General features: G+C 40.1%; 2 protein-coding genes across 5 annotated transcripts; both read right to left on the minus strand.

The window, feature by feature from the left end:
- Positions 1–1,732: 1,732 nt before the first annotated feature.
- On the minus strand, positions 1,733–4,468 carry zgc:123321 (Protein YIPF5-like). Its single transcript, XM_066679247.1, has 6 exons — positions 4,464–4,468; positions 4,274–4,372; positions 3,237–3,367; positions 3,014–3,159; positions 2,518–2,699; positions 1,733–2,042 (listed from the first exon to the last, which is right to left on the minus strand). The coding sequence occupies exons 1-6, from the start codon at positions 4,466–4,468 to the stop codon at positions 1,880–1,882; spliced, it is 726 nt and encodes a 241-aa protein (XP_066535344.1). The 3' UTR covers positions 1,733–1,879.
- Positions 4,469–5,276: 808 nt separating this feature from the next.
- alms1 (ALMS1 centrosome and basal body associated protein) lies at positions 5,277–20,581 on the minus strand. 4 transcript variants are annotated; one of them, XM_066679474.1, is made up of 19 exons: positions 20,490–20,581; positions 18,939–19,107; positions 18,730–18,838; positions 16,618–18,610; positions 16,344–16,503; positions 13,670–14,662; positions 13,436–13,554; positions 11,680–12,547; positions 11,456–11,572; positions 10,719–10,844; positions 9,671–10,602; positions 9,097–9,217; positions 8,573–8,791; positions 7,229–7,485; positions 6,889–7,048; positions 6,708–6,771; positions 6,529–6,585; positions 5,813–5,912; positions 5,277–5,561 (listed from the first exon to the last, which is right to left on the minus strand). In XM_066679474.1, the coding sequence occupies exons 1-19, from the start codon at positions 20,529–20,531 to the stop codon at positions 5,517–5,519; spliced, it is 6,651 nt and encodes a 2,216-aa protein (XP_066535571.1). In that variant the 5' UTR covers positions 20,532–20,581; the 3' UTR covers positions 5,277–5,516. The 4 variants fall into 4 exon arrangements, with proteins under 4 accessions (XP_066535571.1, XP_066535570.1, XP_066535569.1 ...); XM_066679473.1 differs by having other exon boundaries at positions 11,456–11,575; XM_066679472.1 differs by having other exon boundaries at positions 11,456–11,575; positions 11,677–12,547.
- Between the last annotated feature and the right edge of the window lie 1,426 nt (positions 20,582–22,007).

Genomic DNA, 22,007 nt, shown 5'->3' on the forward strand with positions numbered 1-22,007 from the left:
TGTTCCTTGAAAAAAAATGCACAAAAGGTACATAATTTAATTAGGAATTATGGTGTTTGTTAGATGAACAGTAAATGAATAGTAAACTTGGTTAATCCCAAAAAGCTGTAATGATTAATGTTGAAACAGTTTCTGTGATTGCTTAGAAGTGTGTGTGTGTGTATCATAGCTTCAAGATAAAACAATTTTATAGCAATTAAACCTTATTTTTTAAATATCTTAATATGGAATATTTGTAGAACAATAATGTAAATATGCCATTTGTAATAATACTAACTGCACAGCACTATGTTTTTAATTATTAATGTGAGTGTCAACAATGTTAAAAAAATGACTGACTTTTTTATGTTAATGTGTTGTTTTAAATCTTATTGCTACAGGCAAATAATGTAATTTTTTTAGGTTAGTTTCTTCTGTTACTTATTAATACTTAAATATTTTTAAGGCAGATTTTTAGTATGTGTGTCATTTTGTAATCAAGGCTGTTTTTGTGAACACAAAACACAGTTATCTGTTTATATATTATATATATTGTGCACACAAAATTAATATTTGTAATAAATCCACAAGAAACCTTGTAAGGATATAGGATACATAGGTGGACACCTCGTTTACATGTACAAGTTCAATTATAAATAAGATCAGAAGGTCAAAGAGCTCATTTTCTCCTGCATAATTCATTATTTGTTCTCTCTATCTTTCTCTCTCTCTCTGTTTGTGTGTGGGTGAATGGGTGGGATTATCTCACATATCATCAATTCATGTTTAAGAAGTATCTGACAGAGTAGATATGAGGCAGGTATCTGACCCTGAAGTAAGGTTAAAGATCATGTGTCCAAGGGCAGTGTTATAGATTAAAGCCAATGCAAGATGCTTGAGCATTCATGAAGGATTCCCCAAACGGATCATTTATTTCTATCAAGAGAGTGTGCAAATCTTAAATTCTGAAACAATGGATATGGATTTTTTTTTCCATTTTCCAGTTATATGTTCCCTGGAAGAGATATTTTGCTTTTTTCTATAGATAATTTAAAGGAAGATTTTAGACCAAAACATGCTAAAAACGCAAGGGACTTGACAATTCAGTGGTTTCAATAAAAAGTATACATTTGTACAGACAATTGAAATCTTACTTTACAAAGTTTCACCAGTCAAGGAACCAACAGTAACAAAAATAAAATCAACATTCATTTCTTACTCCTGAATGGTTTTCATACAAATCTGACCATTATCAGAGATTTTACACACTGCATACAATGCAGAAATTAAATATTGCATATTATAACATAGTTCCATCTCTGTCAGCACAACTACACAATGTTGCTGTGTTTGTAGCTTATTTGCTGGTAGCCAATCAATTTAATATTAGAACAAAGACTAATTAGGTCAACACTCGAGCAAGAAAAAGAAAAACTCTTCCTACTACTATAGCTCTCAGAGCTGTTTGAAATCTGTGAACATTCAGCCTTCCATGCTGCTCTTAGACAAGGATGAATACAATTAGATGTTGTGAAACACAAAACAGGGACAAGGTCTAAAAGAAAAAAAAATACAGGTGCTATTTTGAACAAGAAAGTTTCTAGGAAGTTCCTAAATGTGAAACATTTCATATTATTACAAATGTAAGCAACATATCAATTTGAAATTGGGATTACTAAGAGAGTATTTATATATTTATATTTATATATTATATATTTATTGTTGGAAGTATTATCACTTTAATTGGCTCATTTTAAACTAATTTTGAAATGGACTTTTAGAAGGGATACCATCAAAGATTTCCAAATTATATCTGCTGACTAATTGCAGTTTGGTACTAAAACCATGTGGCCTGGGGTTTTAATAATATTTGCTTAATATTACTGGTGGTAGTGAAGGATCAGAAGACGGTGAGCAAAGCAAAGACCCCGTACAGCAGAGCACAGGGATAAGCAACCAACAGCTGCTGTCCACTCATATCCAGAGTTGTGCTGAAGATTTTAGAGGCTGACAAGCTGCACCAGCCAATCACAAACAAGGCCAACAATGTGCCCAGTATTCCCCTGTACACAAATAAACAACAAGATACTTAGACACCAGCCAAAATTCATATCATTTGTATCAGTGCTGAATATTTGGAAAATTTGGGAAACTACAGTTAGTTTTGGCATTACCAAAACTAACTGCCAAGATTAATTAAATGTAGTAACTAGCTACAAAAAAGATACTTAAAACTTACATTCTTAAGTTTGTATAGTTTGTGAAATGCTCATATAAATAGAATGTGATGACTGTTAAATCTATTAATATTAAGTTGTACTCTTTTTATGGTTTATTTAATCAATCTTTAAATATACAAACATTCCAAAATTGTTTGCTGAAGTTGAACCATTCACAATCTAGCTTGTTGCTATCTTGTTGAAATAAACAAGACCCAACTTTTAGGAACACGGGTGGGACTGGCCTGATTAGATTGTACAAGTTAAGTTTCATATTATGGGATAAATCTTGGGAATTACTTTGGCAAAATGTACTCACTGGAGGGAGTAAACAACGGCAAAGGCAGAGAGAGCAACCATGGGCAGAAGGCAGTATCCTAATACACTGGCCACACATCCATAGGATATGGTGTATGCACTCATCAGATTCAGCAGCATGTACATGCCAACACAACCTAGTGCACTGATACCATATACATAGCCAAAATGAGCTTTCCCTGCCTGTGAGGAAAGAGGATACAAAACCACGAGGAGGTTACTACTAAGGCAAAGTGTAACAATAGAAATATCAATAAAATCATTGTTCTGATCCAACTTTACTTCAGGTGAGATATCAAATAATGTAAGGAAGGGGTCATCAGTTCTGTTCCTCTAAGGCTAAGTCCAGTTAAGAGATATCTTTGCTCCAGTGCACACCTAACCTCTGGTGATTAATTACAATAGTTGGTGTGGTAGAGCAGGAAACCACAAAGCTGTGCAGGACTGTCCTTCACGGACTGGAATTGATGACCCAGTTGTGTAAGGTATATTTTTACCATTAGGAGGGTGATGCCCAAAGCGATGCAGAAAAGTACAGGGCCTGTTAGGTCTGTTTCATTCATGATGTTGCCGTCTGCTGGCTTCATTGGATTCAGTACAGTCAGAGTCTTCTGCCAGATGTGGTTGAAGTTAATGCCCAACTCTGATGAATTATACACACTGATCGAGTTAATCATAAGTAAATCAGTTAAAACTGTCCTATTATTCTATGTTGCTTACCCTCCAACAAAGGGGGCTCATCCTCAAAGGAGTTGGTGTTGTCAGTGGCCCCAGGATCAGCTGCAGGCTGGAACATCTGGCCAGTGTAAGGTGGGTTCATTGGTTGGGCATACGAAGCAGCCACGTCATCTCTGCCAACAATCACTCACAGTTACCTCTTTCTCATCTGCATTAAAGGGCCCATATCCTGCATCTTTACATACCCCCCCTCCCACTCCCCCACCCATCAATATTCACTTTTTATGGGTTCTACCTGTTTCGTTTTTACAGGAAAGGCACTTGAACTGCTTCCACAGGTACCAGATGGTGCTCCACTACTCCAGAAAACACAGTTCAGCAGTTTGACTGTTGAGCAGTTAACTTAGCATTGAACGTGCAGCTGCTCCACCAATTGTGGTTTTTATAGAGTATAGAAGCATAACCTATCTCCTGTGAAAGTAATATGTATTTAGTGAAAGCTCCTGAATTCATTAACTGGAAGGGTCTCTTCAAATGATTAGCCATAAGATTAAACCCATCTCCTGGTGTTTACACTCACTGTCTATTTTGTCATTTCCATTTACTACATGTACATTTCTAAAGTTAGTAGCTGGTAAATGGATATGAAAAATGAACAGAGAGTAAAAACTAGTAAGTGACATGAATGTTATGGCTAATTGGTTAATAGTGTGTGGGGTTGTTTCATGATATGGACCTAATGATCGTGTACTTAACATATAATTTGAACATTTAACCTACAAACATTAAAAAATGTAGGCCACCTGTAGCAGGTTCCATAAAGCAGGATTTCTCAATTTAGCCACATAGTTTAAGCCTCAAATCAAATGTATCTAATAGGAAAGTAGTTATCTGGTTAATCAATTTTATTATATAATTAATTATAATTATGAATCAGCAGGATCAGTACTGGTCAGATATTATTTGTATGGTGAATAACTTTACCACAGCATTAACACAGCAGTGTCATTACTGCAGTTATTCTTCAAATTAAGTGTTTTCACTTCAGTGAATATAATGTAAATCAATAACGTTCTTACACATTGTAGTAATCCAGGCTGGTATATGCAGGGTCATAGCCAGAGGCCCCATGGCCCTGATTATCAATGTTATACTCAGACTGGTAGAAGTCTCCCATTCTAAAAATAATAACACAAGAGTTAACACTGAAGGACACCTTAAAATCAGTGCTAAATACAACAAAACTACTGAAATCACTCTACGACACACCCCATATCTATCATGTTGTTTCTTGTGTACTTGCACTACATAGTTAATCTGAAAATAATGTAAACTCTAAACCAGTACAGAACAACACATCAATTCTGAAGTTTACAGCAAATGCTTATCCAAATTAAATACCTGAACAAGTTCAATGAAGTAGGCCTGTGTTTTGTGAGGTCCTGGCTGGTCACTGGGCAGCTGCTAGCTGTGTGTAATATGTGTTTGAGAGGTTATTTATAGTTTGCTATATATACACAGATGACATGGACAGTTCTAAGACCAGCGTACAATGCTAGTAAGGAGTTAGCCTTGTTTTTATGCATGTCTGTCCAAATCATTTAAATATATTTTGTAATCTTGTTTATGACAATTCACTATGCTTGTTTTACAATGATGTACTGAATATACCAGTGATATATTCAGGAAATTACATACTGATATACTGAGATGCATCTGAATATATTACTTCTGAAGAACATTATTGTTATCACTGTTTGCAGTGTTGTACTTGGTGGGCAAGTTGTACTATTCTGTAGCTAAGTATCAACTAGAGCAGTGTTGTCCAGCAGTGCCATACTCAATGTAGCTTTAAGTGTTTGTACGTTGTAAGTCCCGTATTGTTTTTATCAAAATATAAAAAACTGAGCATTTACAAATGACTTATAAACACACCCTGGGGCCATCTAAATAATTAATAAAAGTTTGCCTCATTACTATTCCTAACAAAATGTATTAATATCTCAAGGAGCTGCACAGTCTATGTGCGAGGCTTATTTTTTTCCCAGAAACCACCCATAACACTTTATTAGCTGCCATGATTCATTTATTTTTTCATATAAAAACTGTTAGAAATATTAAGGGAAATATCATGTGATTTGCAATTTATAATTTAGCTCGTACAGTAACTACATTCGCAAACAGGTAAAAACATTTATCCCTATTTAATATTATCATGCACACACACACACACAATAAAAAAAAACCCACTATCTTCAATAAAACTCAAGTAGATGATAAAGAAGCACTCCGTTTTAACGTTTGGGTTTGTGTCCGCTGAGATTACTGCCAAGGTGCTCTCCTACCCAACACTTTGTTTGTGACTTTCTGTAAGAGAAAAAACAATAATTACATGCGCTTTAATAGCATCACTCACAAAAGTTCTGAAGTGTGTGCATGCTGTAGGTATTTTTACATATGAGTGTAAAATAATGAGGGTAAAATAGTATAAGGTAAATATAAATTCATTCATTCACTGTATGTGGCTGTTATCCAGTTCAGGATCGGGGTAGGTCCGGAGCCTACCTGGAATCAATAGACAAAAGGCAGAAATGGAGGGGCATAATGTATATATTTACCTTGTTAAAGAGCTGAGCGTTGAGGCGGTATGTACGGTACTCTGCTTTCCTCTTCTCTTCTTGTTTTCTCTTCTGAACCTCTGGGAGTTGAGCAAAAATCCTGTTGGGTTAAAAACACATACGTCTCACAGATGTCAGGTCTTGCCTTGACATATACTTCCCATTTATTTTTAATGGGGATGTATATACTAATTCCACACTAGACTGGAACAGGGGCCTGTCTCACAAAGTTTGTTCAATGTTCAACACAGTTCCTAAAGTTTCAGCTTCACAAAACTCAATGAAATGTTATCTCATTTAACTTATTTAACCACGGCAGTTAACAGCTTTCTTAGTGTAGAAATGTATATTCTAACAAATTTAAAGCTTATGTGAAATGTGTTGAAGGATTGTGGTGGCTTATTTGTGTAAAAAAAAAAAAAAAAAAAAAAAAAAAAAAAAAAAAAAGAATTAATCATAAATAAAAAAAATACCTATCTTAACAGACTTGTATCAATGTACATTATTGTTTTAGACTGGATTAAAATCACTGATCAAAATCACTCAAATAATATCACCTCTTCAGCTTTGAAAATCAGGCCCCTGATTTCAAAGACAACATTAAGCAAGGAACAGAGTTCTCCGTGACTTGCCATGAACCACATTTCTCTCTCGCTGCCTCATTTGCACACACACACACACACACACAGAGAGAAAACACAAACATACAATCCTACCTCCTAACTTTTTCTGTTTTGTCTATTGTAAGAATGTGTGCTTTCTCTTCTACCCAACTGAGAGCGTGAAGAACAGGGCACAGGATAGCAAATACAATTAATTACATTACAATTGTAGACAATGTGGTAAGACATAAAAACTAGCAGTAGTAATAATTTTATTATTGATGAATACTTGCCTCTTGGACCTCTCGACCATCTCTTTTACTGGAATCACTCGCTTAGATGGCAAAAGAGGTGGAACTGTGGAACAGAGAATAAATAAATATCAAATCTTCCATATAGTGACCAAAGAATGTGTTTTTCCATGCCAAACTGTGACATATGAGGACTTTTCAGGTGTACTAAATTTCAACCAACCAGCTTTAGGCTCATGGTGGGGTAAAGGGCGGTTAAAGAGCTCCTCTCTTTCTCTGTTAAAAACAGCTTGCAGCTTCCTTTCTTCCGCCAGCAGACACAGCCTCTTCATCCTCTCCCGGGAACGGGATACAAACAATGGTCTATGCAACTCCAGAGCTTCCTAAAACAATCAATGTTAATAACATTTTTTAAATATACACTTTAAACATTTGCACCCCAAATTGTACCCCATTTCCTCTCCAATTTAGTCATTGCCCATTCATTTAAAATGTCATATATCAAAAAGCCTTGGATCTTGAATTAAATTATGGATATAAAATAAGCACATGTAAACAATCACCTGCAGAGAAAGACAGATGAGCGAAGTGGGGTTGTTGCCATTGGTCTCTGCAGGGACTTTTGGCACAACAAGCTTTTCTCTCTGAAGTTGAATGTGTCGTTCTCTAAGTGGTTCTCTCAGTGGTTCCCTCCAGGGCCAAGTCTTGATGCAGGGCTCGAACCATGCATGGTTTATGGCTTGCACTGCCTCTGTTTGGGGCTCATTTTCCTTATGTGCATCCAACTTCAGCTCATCAGCAGAAACAAACCAGGACACACCTTACAAATTCACATAAAGGAAAACGGATGGTAAGGATGGCACGGTGGACCCTGGGTTGTGGGTTCAAGTCCTGCTCCGGATACTCCAGTTTCCTTCCATGGTCCCAAAACACACATTGGTACAGGGATTGGCGACTTAAAAAAGTGTCTACAGGTGTAAGTGTGCGTCACCCTGCAAAGGACTGGTGCCCCCTCGTGGGTGTGTTCCCGCCTTGCACCCAGTTATTCCGGGTAAGCTCCGCACCCACCATGACCCTGAACTGGATAAGCAGTTAGAGACAATGTTTGAATGAATGAATCAAAACAGAGGGTATGAGCCAGATTGTGTGATATATATATATATATATATATATATATATATATATATATATATATATATAACAGAGGTGTGTTCAACGCGACAAAATGTTATTGTGGTTGATGACATCCCAAAATTATATTATTATATAGAGAACAATTTATACACACACACACACACACACACACACACGTTTATTTTGTTCATTTCAATTCAGCACCAGCTTTTTTCCGCTTTTTTTGTTGGACCAATTCTCTAGGGGGCTTGATCATCAATCATCAGTGAGTGTGGACTGATATTTGGACTTAATTAATTCTATGTGGGAAAACGGCTGATTCACATTGTTTAAATGAGGCATAATCGACCAAAGTGCACTGGGCACCACTGTATTACAAGTAAGCTCCTAACAACAACAGCTAAGGACTGACTGGATGTCAAAAATGTTTGCATTATTATACAATCGGTCTTACATTTTGACTTTTTTACAAATATTTCATGACTTGATTTATTCATTCATTTAAACATTCCGAATTTTTTTTGTAATTGAACCACTCCTATCACAGTCAGGTAGGTCTGGAGCTTCACAGACAGTGGCCCAAGGGAGGGACTGAACCCACAACCCCAGGAACCTAGAACAATGTGGCAGCTAAAAACAACAAACAAATAAATAAATAAACAAAAAACCTGGAAATGTCAAGACAAAAACTAAATATTAGGACTTATAAACATAACATTACCAAACATTGTGACAAATCATCTACTCTTACATAATACCTTCCATAAACTAACCATTTGGGTAGCAGGTCTGATTGCTCTTGTGGAGGCCTTCTCTTCTCCGTACTGTCTGGGGATGAACAGCACTGGAAGAGACAGACTTGGAGATAATTGTTTGTATTTCTGTGGAAGCTGCAGGTTCCCTGGTGCCTCTGGCATTGCATGGGGAAGGGAAGGTTGTTCCAACGTCCCGAGTATGTTTGCGGGTTCCATTCACTACAATCTCCAGATCACCTGTAGAAAGATGCATTAAACACAAAAGCCATTTTTATTGATTAAGTTGTTTTAGCTTCGCATGCTCCACTCATAGGACAATGATATCTATATTGCATCTTAAGCTGGTCACAACAGTGGATATTTTGATCTGTCCAAAGGGAACAAAAAGTGTGCAAACATTTACCCACTCTACAAGTAATTATAAATTTCTGAGCTTACAAAAGTTGTTTGTTTTCTGAACTGCTATAATGCCTGTAATATCTGTACTGCCCTGCTAAGCATTTAGAGCATAGATGTTAAGACAAAGCATCATCGTCACTGACCTGCTTGTATCCCTCTGCTGACCAGTTTGACCTTTGGCTTCTTGGTACTGAACGTGCGAGTTTTGCCTCTTTGAGAGGGGAGCGTATAAGTGCTTGAGGATGATAATGAGTCAGCAGATTCCTGAGACAAATGCAAGTTACACATGTAAATATACAAAACACATGCCACCTATAGAAGTGTTGCAAATTCACTGTTCTCCATAGTTATGGGTGACATGAAAACAAATTCAGTGTTGTGACTGAAGGGCTAGACAGAGTAACTGATGTACAGTTTTAATAACTTCAGTAACTTTAATAACTTGAAATCACAAAATGTGTGGATTTACTTGGTAAATATATAAATGTGGCAGAGGTGTGAAGGACATTTATTTTTGCATATGTAGTCCTCAGAACAGTTTGTTATTTTAATGACTGCAAATTTAAATATTATCTAATAATATAAAGCCTTGATATAGTTTGTTAGTACAGCATTCCATGATATAGCTCCCTTTTATACACTGCTACAGCCCATATATCAGTAACAATAACAACCAATATACTGTGCAGCCCTGCTTCTCTGCTATCACAGTCTTACCATAGTTTCATCTGTGCTGATCACCTCTGTGGCAGCAGATGTAAAGTGATGTTCAGAGATGCTACTGCCATGCCCTCCTTTCTGTTTGTTGATGGTGTTGTAAAGTTTGAGTAGGCTTCCACCGCTCTTTGGAGTCTGCCCTCTAGTGATCTCTGCTGACCCACTGTTAACCCTGTGTGATCCGAAAGCTCTGAGCAAGCGGTGTGTATCAATGGTTGATCTGCTGCTGCCTGTCTCTGCAGAAACAGATGTAGATTCATCTCTCTCTGCAGGACAGTGTATTGTATTCTCCTGCTCTTCTGCCTGTAACGTCCGATCAACTCTTCCCTCCTCCCATGCTTTTTGTGCAGTATCTCTAGCTTCATGTTTATCTGTGTCCACTCCTCTTCTGCTGGTTTCTTTTCCCTGGGCCTTCTTCAGTTCTAGATCCCTTTTCCTGCTTTTGCTCCTATCCTCTCGACTGTGAGACTGCTTGGCAGGTGTGATGGGTGGAGTGGAACTCTGCAGGAGACGAGACAGGCGCTCCAGTCTCTCTAGCAAGGATGTCTCTCCTTCTTTAGTTGGCTGTGACTCCTGTAGGCTCCACCTCTCATTGAAACGATGCCATAACTGGTCCAGTGAGCTACCAATTTCCATGCTGATCTCCTGGGTCTGACCATCCTGCTCCTTCTCCCTAATGGGCCTAATAGGTGTTTCTGGTACCAAGTCACACTTTCGTACAGAATGTCTTTGATGATGCAGGTCATCTGTGCTGTAGTCTGCCTCCATGTGCAGGGGAGCAAACTCCTCCTCCTCTTCAGTATTATGTTTGCCACCTCGATCATTGTCAGGACAACTAGAAATGCTGAAAGCTGGAAGGTGATTGTGGGAAATTGCCTTGCCCTTTTGGGCAAACTTAGAGTCAAGGAGGTCTCTCCCCAAACCATTAGATTCTGTCCAAGAAGGAGAGAAAAATAAATCTTTCATTCATGTATCAAAACAGATACATTTTATCTTAAAAATGCATGAATATCCAAACAATCAATAGCCATTTGTGTTTGCATCTCACCTCTGTTCATTTTGGTCCTTTTGCTGTATATACCCTCTTTATGCTTTGGTGTAATGTTGTTGTCCTCAAGCTCTCTGCAGCCCAGAACCTCTGTGGTAAAGGGAGGAGGAACAGCGTCATCAGAACCTACAGAGAGAATCAGGAAGAGAAAAGTAGCGTTGGATCAAATAGAAGTGGTGTCAGTGTTGAAAACAGGAGGCAGAGCACAACGCTCCATAAGGCTTTGCCTTGTGTACGTAATGAAGCTCAGTATTACTAGGTTTGTATTTCTCTCACACAAAGGAGGCTATGAATAATGCAGCAGTGCCGGGGGGGAGGGGCCAAGAAATGCAAACTGAGCGAGAGAGAGAGAGCACGAGAGAGAGAGCGAGAGATTTGTACAGTTCTACTGCTCTGGGTTTATTATTTATATAAGTTAGTGGAGGTGCAGACAGTGCATACAGATGGTCTAATTAAATGCACTGGATATGATTTTAATCCAACAACATTTCTGTCAAATGTAAAGTGATGTAACAATGTTTTCTCAGGGTTCCCTAGCAGTCCAGTCTGTTTGTGTGCTTGAAAAAGTCTGTTTTTGGTACCCAGCCCCAGCTCCGCAAATGGGAAACATAAAAAAACAGCTTGGGCACAGAAATACAACACACAACGAATGTTCTGAAGGAGCACTGATAAAAAGGGTTCAAACAACACTGTGTCATTCTCCAAAATAGTATCTGTAGTTATTTTACTCTCTGTACCTGGGTGGGAGCTCTCTACGGTGGTATCAGAGCGACCAGGAGAGAGATCGTGGTCAGACTTTGGCATGTAGAAGAGCTCCGAGCTGCCATGAGGTTTATACGGCAACAGTGTTGGAACTGCTACAAGAAATACATGAACACAGTAAAGCATTTGAGAATCGGACAAATACAGAAACCAACAGAAATAACTAAGGAATAATGACATAAACACAACTGCTTACCACCTGTGAGAACAGAGAGAGGTCTAACTGGCCCACGCAGTCTTTGAGGTGGAAAAGCTTGTGGATATCTGGAGTTGATATGGGAATATCCACTTAGTGTTCCTGTGTACGAGACCTGACCAACATCTCTCTCTTTACCCTTGACGGTCTTGCTGATCTGTGAGGCACATCGCACTTCACTAGAGCTGGAGACAGATGGAGGGACTCCTCTCAGAGGGTAATGTGCCTGTAAGTCAGTCTGAAGCTCTAAGGCGCTGTAGGCATTGTTGGCAGGTGAGTGGAGCTTTTGGGTTATATTCTGCTCTGGTTTGGTTGAAAGGCTGAGGTGGCTGTGGGGCATTTCAGATTTATGAAAGGGAGGTAAATTTGAATCCACACTTGGTGGGAGATCTTCCTTGCCTGTGAGGTTTTCGTTTGCCACATCTGGAACCACTGTCCAATCAGCTTCTTTACTCTGTCGCTCATTTCCACCATTCACTTTATCCTCACTTACTGTTCCATTACCTTTTATTTCTGTATCGGAAATAGGAATATGTATTTTCTCTTCATCAGCTGATTTCAACACGGTATGTGCGGGATTGTGTTCTTGTGGTGCACTTTGCATTTGGTCATCTTTTGCAGTAAGACAGTTGGTCACTGGTTGTGGGGAGAGTGTACGAGTGGGTGCTGTGTCAATGGATGCAAGCGGGGCAGGAGAGTTCAGCAGCTCCTGGATGGTGGTCTGTCTAACTCGGTTCTCAAGGTTTTGATAGAGGGTTGTGTGCTGCTCGGAGAGATGGTTCTCTGCATTGCGCACTGCTTCAAAGCCTCCTTTAGGCTTGGGAACAGCACCTACACTGGACTGGACACTGCCTTCCGAATCTGAGCTCCACTGAAACAACATTCGTTCATAAAAGGAAATAGGGATGGGAATTAGTGGCAAGCATTATTGATCAAATTTAACATTAAATATTTTTAAATTAATCATTCAACATATATTAAGTTGCATTAATAAAAGGCAAAGGACATCTACATGTAATGGTGCAGTATTGTTTTATCTGCTTTATATATATTTTTTTTTTCATAACCTGGTTTTTGATTACTTTTCACCTAATTATTAGTAATCTACAATTCCACCCTGTAAGCTGAACTTGCCCTATCACACGAAATGCCACCAGCACTTGGACGGTAAGGGAAGCTTCCTCACATTGAGACACGTTGTCTTTTTGCCCTGCCACTAATGGTACTTCACTGGACTGCTCCATGTGCTTGAGGAGAGTATAGACTGACAGATGCCCACACTGCCAGTCACCATGAAAGTAAGGAAAACCTGAGATAGTAAGGCCAGTTGTGCTCTTTTGGACTCCTAGTTCAGATCAAATTTATACCTCAAGTGATCAAATACAGTCTTTAGAAACCAGAAGAAGACTGGAAAACAGATAAAAACTACATTTCTAGATACTTGTATCTAAAAATGTCAGGTAAACGAAAGACACTGCACTAAACAAACAAAAAACATTCAGCCAGTTGTAGTAGGAGTGAAGGAGCCACTAGTCGGGTAGAAACAGTGAAGTTGCATGCCCTTTTCATAAAAAAAAGTGCATCTGACACACAGTTACCTTTAACAAACTATCAGGACTGTCCACAGAGCAGTCTGTCAGGATCACAGAGACAAAAACTCACATTATTTTATCACTACCTTATTTCTACAGATGCTAAAGAAACAATTTTGTTTCAAGTGATGATACTGACACTTCCTTGGCTATGGTGTGTGTGGTACCTTAGAGTATTTGGTGTGCAGCAGCAGTTCTCTTTTGATCTCCTCAATTCTCCTTCTGTCTTCCACCTTGAGTTCTAAAGAATCACAACGGTGACCAGACACCTTCATCATGATCCACTCTGTAGAAAAATATGAATATTCAAAGAACAAATAATACACTAATTTATAGCTATTGTAAAACATAGATCAGCTACTTTGTGTAACATTTTCCATGATCCGTAAAAGACTGTTTACCTCTAGCTCGACTCTCTTCAGGGTCAGTAGTACTTGGACGACTGGTAACTACAGAGACTGGTGACTCACTCTGCAGGAGTTTAGCAACCCTAGCAGCTAGTGAACTCTCACTACTGCTGTCACTTGAAACAGCCACCTCTGTGTCTGCCTCTGTCTGGCTGTGGGTGGGACTATATTCAGGTGAGATGATTCCAGTATTCTCTGCACTCTCTTGGATTTGTTGGTGGTCATCCGACACTGAGAGGGCATTTCCTTGCATGAGTGACAGGCTTACTGGCCCCAACTTGTCTGGGTCTGCTGAGTTGCAGCCCTCTGGCTCTGTCCTCTTTGGTGCTGAATGATCTGATGTAAGATTCTTATTATTTCTTTGAGTAAAATTGTTGGCTTCTGTGGTCACATGATCATTGTGAATGGAAAGCTGCAGAAGCCCACATGAGGATGAGGAACTCTGTTTCAAGGCCGAGTCAGAGGAAGAGCGAGCTAGAACCAGAGAGGTCTGCCCACCAACTGACAGAGTAGAGTCATCTAGGCAGGTCTGTGTGTTTTGTCTAAGAGAAATGAATGAGGCATTGCTTTCCGAAAAACAGTGTGATCCTGGAGAGGAGTCAAGTGAAGAATGAACAGATGCCAAGCTCTCTGCACGACCCAGCAAACACCTGATCTCCTGCAAGGTGCCAGAGCCAACCAGAGATGAATCTTCATCTTTAGTTTCCATCCAGGCCCCAGGATGAGAGCCAGATCTTGGACTGAGCTGGGCTGGGAGACCATAACTACCCTCCTGCTGTGAAACGCCCAGATCCCAAGAAGCAGGACATGGTTGTGATGCAGTATGAGGATCAGGTACAGTCTCAACTTGGCAACCCACCATCCGGACACTTCCTGAACTAGCTGGTCGTTCTGCATTTTGAACAGCAATCCGGCGAGAAAGAGACGCACTGGAATCTACAGAGAGCAAACTAGAACTGGAAAATGTTTCCTTCTGCGGACTACCCCCTGCAGATAAAAATAGCAACAGGTCATAAAGCAATTACAAACAAAAGCATGTTCTATTGCAGTCTTTGGCTTACATCCTCAGATGGCTGAGATATCATTATGGATCTAACTTGCAATCTTCTGGTGACAGGTCCAATGCTTTGCCATTTGGACAATTTGGAAGCTAGGGCTGAGCAATTAAGAGAGAACCTCAAATTGTGATTTTTCTGACCAATATCGTGATCGTGATATAAACAATATATTATAGATATTATGCATAGTTCAACCATAACATTGTTACCACCTACTTGTTTCTACACTCACAGTAAATTCCACTGTGGAATTTACTAAATAAGTCAGAGTTCCACTGACTTATCAGGAGCATACTGAAGTTCTACAATTACAGACTGAATTCCATCTGTTGTATACATTGTTTGGCACCTTTCATCCTGTGCTTCAAATGGTCAGGACCCACCAAACAGGTATGATTTGGGTTATGGATCATTCTCAGCGCTGCAGTGACACTGAGATGCTGGTACAAGTTTTTAAAGCCCTCAGTGTCACTGCTGAGATGCAGATAGTCCACCAACCAAAAATACCCAGCCAAAAGCATCCTGTGAGTGGGGTTCTGTGTCCACTGATGATGGACTGGGGGGACGACCAACACAAACTGTGCAGCAACAGACGTGCTACTGTCTCTGACTTTACACCTACAAAGTGGACCAACAAGGTAGGTGTGTCTAGCAGAGTGGATAGTGAGTGGACACAGTGTTTAACTTGTACCAGCACAACACAAACTAACACACTACCACGCCTGTGTCACTACACCAGTGAGAAAGACCCACCACCCAAATTATACCTACATTGTCCTGGTTCTGACCATTGAAGAACAGGGAGAAAGGGGGAAAATAATGTATACAGAGAAGCAAATGTTCTGTAGTGGTCTACCAAGTGTACCTGTATGGTGAGTGGAACTTAGAGAACAGACAGTGAATGTAGAAACAAAAAGGTTGTCATAATGTTATTAGTGATGGGTACACACACAGAGATCAGCCATAACATTATAACAACCTTCTTGTTCCTACACTTTTCCTACCACAATACAAGAACACGTTCTAGTTCTACAATTACAAACTGCAGTACAGTGCAGTATCAGTTGTTCTGCATAATTTGTATGCCACTATCACTCTATGCTTCAGGGGTCAGCACCCCACTGGACCAACGAAGAAGGTATACATTTGGTGGTGGACCATTCTCAGAGCTGCAGTAACACTGACATGATGGTGGGGTGTTAGTGTGTGCTGCTTTGGTATGACATCTACCTTGTTTGTCCAACTCATAAAGTCAGAGACAGTAGCTCATCTGTGTTTAAAACCTCTAGCAGCACTCCATACACAAAGAATATATGTGAGTTTTTGTTTAGATTATTTAAATAAGGTGATTTTGATGTAAATGATCAAGAATGTAGCATATTCATACTTAATTTTAGGTTTTTTTTGACAATTGTCATTTTTAATATTAAGCAAAAATGAGAGTGGAAGAATGTTTTCATTTTTGATTACAACGCGTTACACAAAACATTTTAAAACCAGTTTGTACACCCCACTTGAGCACACATTATTATGTATTGTGGATTCTATAGAGCAAATAAGAGTATAACATAACTATTAAATAGCTAAATGCAGCACTCATGTTTGCTCACCTTCAGATGGTTGTGTGCTCTTGGTTGGTGTTCCTACTGAGCCTTTGATGGTACACAGATCAGTAGGAGAAAATTCAGGCTCTCTGATGGGACCCCGATGAGTAAATGGATTTAAAATTGTTGAAGGTGATTGGTCAATCCCCAAATTATGGAGGTATAGCTACAGCAAAATGAATGTTGTCAGATTTTGGTTAATAAACCAAGTGCATTTTCATTCCAAATAAAACAGTGAGTGCTTGGATTGAAACTTTGAAATCAGAATGTTATTACTTACGGGGATCCTGTCCTCAATGCTGAACTCAAAGGAACGTGGAGGGGACCCAGGTCTAGAAGTCCAGTAGGGTGCATAGTTGTCCACTTCTAGACTCACTACAGAGGAGGCTGCACCTACTGAAGCCAGCAAACTTTGCTTATAATGACAACTGTCCTGTGAGCTGGCAAGGGCATTAATTATATTGGGGTTTGAGGACACATCGCTAAACTGTCCCAAACTGAGCAATGTAGAGGACTTTTTAGGACCAATTTCTGGCTGATCTTCTAGGTCCTGATCTGCTCCTTTTGAGAGCAGTGGTGAGAGATACGGAGTGATTTCCTCAAAGCTTGAGCGTGGAAGCTGCAGGTTCTGCTGAACACCATCAGGCTGAATAAATGTTACAACTGTGCTCAGAGAGGAGTGTGAGTGAGAATGAGCTAGAGTTGATGCTGAGGGAGCTGCTTCAGTTCCTCCTGGTCTTAACACATCCCTAATTTTTGGTGAGCTACTCCGAGAAGTAATGGCTGCGTCTATCTGAGAGGCCTGTGCATTGGTGTCACTGAGAAATTCTGAGGGTTTCCTGTTAGGGTATGGACTTTGCTGTGTCATCATGGTATTTTGTTCATCAGACACAGAGTCCTGCATTTTCTTCCTCTGAGGTATACTGTCAAAGACTTTCAAGCTCAGGTTGTCACAAAATGACCTGCTGGAACTCTGATTTGCTTTCCAAGCATCCACTTTTTGTACGTAGCTCAGGCTGGGTAGAGATGATACTCTTCCTGTAGATAGTGTCGTATACTTAAAACTGTTAGATGGAGAAGGAAGAGCATCCGAGTTTGGTGGATGAGATGTGTCCTCAGCAGCAGATGCAGGCGGTTTGGTGGCAGGGGCTTCATGGTTATCTGAAGCCTTAATCACATCTGAGGATGTGATGTTTGAAACAGGAATAGTCTGATTTTCTGTGGTGCTCAGCTTCAGGACTGAAATCATATTCTGGGCTGACATGGCCATAGTAGCTAAATTGTCTGGGTGGGAGTATACAGGAGAATTTTTGATCATGACTGGTTTTTCTCTACTGAGGAGTACAGCAGGTGTGGACTGGGACACAGGGTGAGAAGTCAGAAAAGAACCATCTGCTGCTGTCTGACAGGCTGAGCCCCAGAGCACTCTCTGTAACCCTGGTAGACAAACACCAACCCCACTGACTGGAGTGAAAAACCGTGCACTTGGAGTATCTTTAGCCTCTTTTTGGCTTGGTGCAGATGATGTGGAATCATTGTTGCTATAAGACAGGAGCATTTTATGGGGCAAGCCAGTGTTTTGGTCAGGCTGCATTGTTGTGGCGCGAAAAGTGATATTTGAGGTTACAGATAAATCAGATGAAAGTGGCAGGCCAATGAATCCTGTGGTCTTTTTCTTTGATGATGATGAAGATGACCCACCCTGTGGCTGTTCTCTACTCCCAGATGGTCTTGACTTAGGCTCTTCTGATGAAGAATAGTCAGGAGCCTGGTAATGAGAAATATCAATGTTTTCAGACTCCTTTTGAGAAGAGTGTGGTTGGATTTTGACAGTGTGACTGAGAGGTTGACTAAGAGCAGTCTCCGAAGCAGAAGAAACTGCATTGCTACTAACGACACCAACATTATTATCCAGGTGCTCTGGTAAGGAACAAGCAGGAGCACCACTACTTAAAGCACACAAAGTATCCATTCCAGGATGCAAATCAGCATTGTTCTGCTCCTTTCCCTCCATTTGTCTCTCATTGCTGTCCTTCATTCCAGTCCTTTGTTCTGCGTTATGAACTTGTGTTGCCTGGTAATGCATACTGGGGGAAAGGCTGTGCTGTGAAAGTGAGGAGCAGCTGCTGCATTCTTCTGAAATGGCAACAGTCTCTCGGAAATGATGCTGAGATAATGAAGCCTCTTCAAGTGATATATTGGGTAAGCTGGACTCATCCAGGCGTGACACATGAGGGTAGCTCACAAAGGCAACAGACAGATCAGGATATTCCCTTAACACATAAACACAACGTTTTTTTAAACAACAGAAACCATAACAAACAAATGGTTTAAAACAAACAAATTCCATAACACAAAAGGAAGTAATATATTTATGGTCTGAATACAGTACCTCAAAGGGACGAACTCGGAATCTGTCTGATGTAGGAGTGTGGATTCAGAAAGTGTCTTCCCCTGGGGTATCAGTGTAAGTGCAGGTGATAAACGGCTATCCTGAAACTCTGCCAAAGTGGAAAAATACAACTTCAGAATATATACTGCATACCATAAGAACATCAGTGAAAGTTATTTAGCATCGTGGCAATGGTTAATTGTATTTACCTAGCTGTAAAGATTCTTGCTGTGTTCCTGAATCTTCTCGAGTTGATGGTTGTCCATCAATGTCAAGTGGGACACTGTGTTGACAGCTAGTCTCATGTAAGGTTGATGTGTGTCCTAGAAAGTGACTGGGATCCTCCTCTGCTGGGAGCTGGTGCCATGACTCCATTCCCTACAAGGTAAAAATGAAACTTGCAAAATAAGTAAAAAAATATATATAAATTTATTGGCCACTCTGCTTGCAGGGTGGCACGGTGACACAGCAGGTAGTGTCACAGTCACACAGCTCCAGGGACCTGGAGGTTGCATTCAAGTCCCACTCCAGGTGACTGACTGTGAGGAGTTTCATGTGCTCTCCCCATGTCTGCATGGGTTTCCTCCCACGGTGCAAAAACACACGTTGGTAGGTAGATTGACGACTCAAAAGTGTTCGTAGGTGTGAGTGAATGTGTGTGTTGCCCTGTAAAAGACTGTCCATTCGATGCATACAGGAGCACTTTGTAGTTCTACGATTGAAGACTGTAGTAATCTGTGGCTCTGCGTGTTTTATTAGCCTCCTATGTCCCTGTACTTAAATGGCGAAGACCCCAAAAGGACCACCACAGAGGTAAGATCATTCTCAGGAAATAAATGGTGTTAGTGTGTCTTGCACTGGTAGTCACAGAAGTGCTGCTGCAGTTTTGAAACCTGCTGGACTGAAAATATCCAGCCAACAGTGTCATGTGACCACTAATGAGGGACCAGACAAATGCCCAACACAAAATGTACCGAAACAGATCAACTTATGTCTCTGACTTTACATCTACAAGGTGGACCGACAATGTAGGTGTGCCTAATAGAGTGGACAGTGAGTGGGCACAGTGGTTAAATCCTCCAGTAGCACTGTTGTGTCTGATTCACATTCCACCAACATGTCGGGGTCACTACAATGCAGAGAATGATCCACCACACGTATAATATCTGCTTTTTGGAGGTCCTGGCTGACGAAAAACATGATGAAAGTTTGCACAGTTATGTATCTAGAACAAAAGACTGCTACATTCTGTAATTGTAGAACTACCAAGAACACCTATATACTAACTGGAACTGATGAAAAGAACAATGAGTTTAAAAACAAGAAGATTCCAAATTTTAAGGTTATTGCTACTAGGTGTAGGTTTAACAGAACACGGCTAATTAACCATATCTTTAGCTTTTTTAGTCATGTAGCTTTTTATTATTATTATTATTATTACTATGTTGTTGTTGTTTAATTATTCGCAAATACATAACGAGCCAGCAGATGCAACATTTCCCGCATTTATTTAGCTGCCTGTGCTGTAACAATAAGCTAATGGGAGTGAATCGGTTATCTGGTTATCTGCTACTGTATTCCTCGGCACTTGTTGCTAGGGCAGCTAACGGTAGCTAACGTTAGCTGATTAAAGTTATCTTGATTTTTGGCTAGCTAATTTGCTGAGCGGGAAATCATTAACGAAGCACAACTCTTTTAAACTAAGGTTACAGAAAAATCCCTGCACTCTGTTTAAAGGTACATGTACTGAGATAGCTCACAATGTTATGGCCAGACCAGTCTTCTTCGTGCAGGGGCTCCATTGTTGTTGTTTGAACGCTATCTGTAACTGCCCCCGGTTTCTAGGGCTTGGTCTCAATTGGCTCCCTTCAAAGTGCACTGAGTTAGGACGTTTTGGCATCATCACCTAAATAGTACGCTATATGTATACACGGTGTATAGTAAAGACTTGTGCACACGCGGCTCTTTCCCAAACACACTCACTGAAGGCCATATTTTGCACAGTTTGAGAAGAGGTCTCATTATTTTTAAGACCCTCTTAGTGCACTAGAGAGCGAGTACAGTGCCATTTGTGATTCAGCCCATGAGAATGACTGACATTCCTACGCGTGCGCACAACAAGCACATGGTTTAGGCTTAACTTTTTTCCTGAACTAGTAGATTCCATGCTCAGACACTGAATTGCATCGAGTTGACTTTCATGCTATTTGTGTGGTCATTAAATCAAACCCAGCACGGTATCCCCTACTTTTTCTTCATTCAAACTACTTTATTCATGTATGTCCCTACGGTTTTAAATATATTCTACTTGTTCATGAGCATCCGAGTACAGTTTATCTCAATGAAAATCATCCTCGGGTAAGGATGTAGGCATATAGCGATATGTAACTTGGCTTAACCACACAGTCCCAAACAGACATGCGCTGAATTTACCGCCACTAAGCGCGGCTCCCGGAAGCGGTGACGCCATCGCTAGTCAAAGTTGCATATGATCAAATCCGCTTATAAAAAGATTTCATTGACCCTATTGGTATCCGTATATTTAATCTTTGGAGTATTTGTTTGACCAAACTCATGTATTGTACGTGTGAATTATTTCTACGCTTGCTTAAAAATGCTTTGCAATAATAAAAATGTGTCTGATTATAATCAGTATATGCTTATGTCTGAATTCCATCGGTTCATAAGTAAACCCTAAATAATTTTTATGTCCAGGTGGACTAGTCCATAGCGTTTTTTTACAAATTGAAGGTGTCACAAAGCAGATTTACAAACATTGAAAACTGAAACATTTGCAGTTGCAGCTTTGCACTTTGTCAGACACCGTGCTCTATTCACTATATAGTGCATCAATTTGGGGTTCAGCTTTCAGTGCACTAAAACAATCCCAAAACAGTGTACAACATGTACATAGTGAATAGGATGACCAGATCTGAGATGGTGAAAAAGAGGACAGATCTAAGGGGGGAGTGATGAGCTCTCGCCCCTCGCTGCCGTTGTATGCTTAGCTGAACCTATGTGTGCTTTTAGGTCCTTTGCACCTTTATTTGCTACACATGGGAAAACATGGGAATATCTTTTTTAATTTATACGAGAACTTACATTTACGTTTCGGCATAGCTGCTCGAGATGAGGGTGGGTACATGAGCTTTGCCTGACGTAAACAAGGACTACTGACGTGCGGACTGACCAATTAAATGTTTACAGAGAAGGTTATCGACCAATAACGGTAGCTCTACAGTCAGACCGTGCAATCAGAAGATTTTAGGCTACTTCAC

The sequence above is a fragment of the Hoplias malabaricus genome, chromosome 8, assembly GCF_029633855.1.
Source record: "Hoplias malabaricus isolate fHopMal1 chromosome 8, fHopMal1.hap1, whole genome shotgun sequence".
Taxonomy (NCBI): Eukaryota; Metazoa; Chordata; class Actinopteri; order Characiformes; family Erythrinidae; genus Hoplias; species Hoplias malabaricus.

Coding starts and splice junctions, on each gene's coding strand:
- zgc:123321 (XM_066679247.1), bottom strand. Junction 3,368..4,273: donor AGCCTGGATTACTACAATGT/GTAAGAACGTTA, acceptor GATTGTTGGCAG/AGATGACGTGGCTGCTTCGT. Junction 2,700..3,013: donor TGGGCATCACCCTCCTAATG/GTAAAAATATAC, acceptor CTTTCCTCACAG/GCAGGGAAAGCTCATTTTGG.
- alms1 (XM_066679472.1), bottom strand. CDS start 20,531: ATGGAGCCCCTGCACGAAGAAGACTGGTCTGGCCATAACATT. Junction 10,603..10,718: donor AAGGACCAAAATGAACAGAG/GTGAGATGCAAA, acceptor CTTCTTGGACAG/AATCTAATGGTTTGGGGAGA. Junction 7,049..7,228: donor TCATCTGTCTTTCTCTGCAG/GTGATTGTTTAC, acceptor TGATTGTTTTAG/GAAGCTCTGGAGTTGCATAG.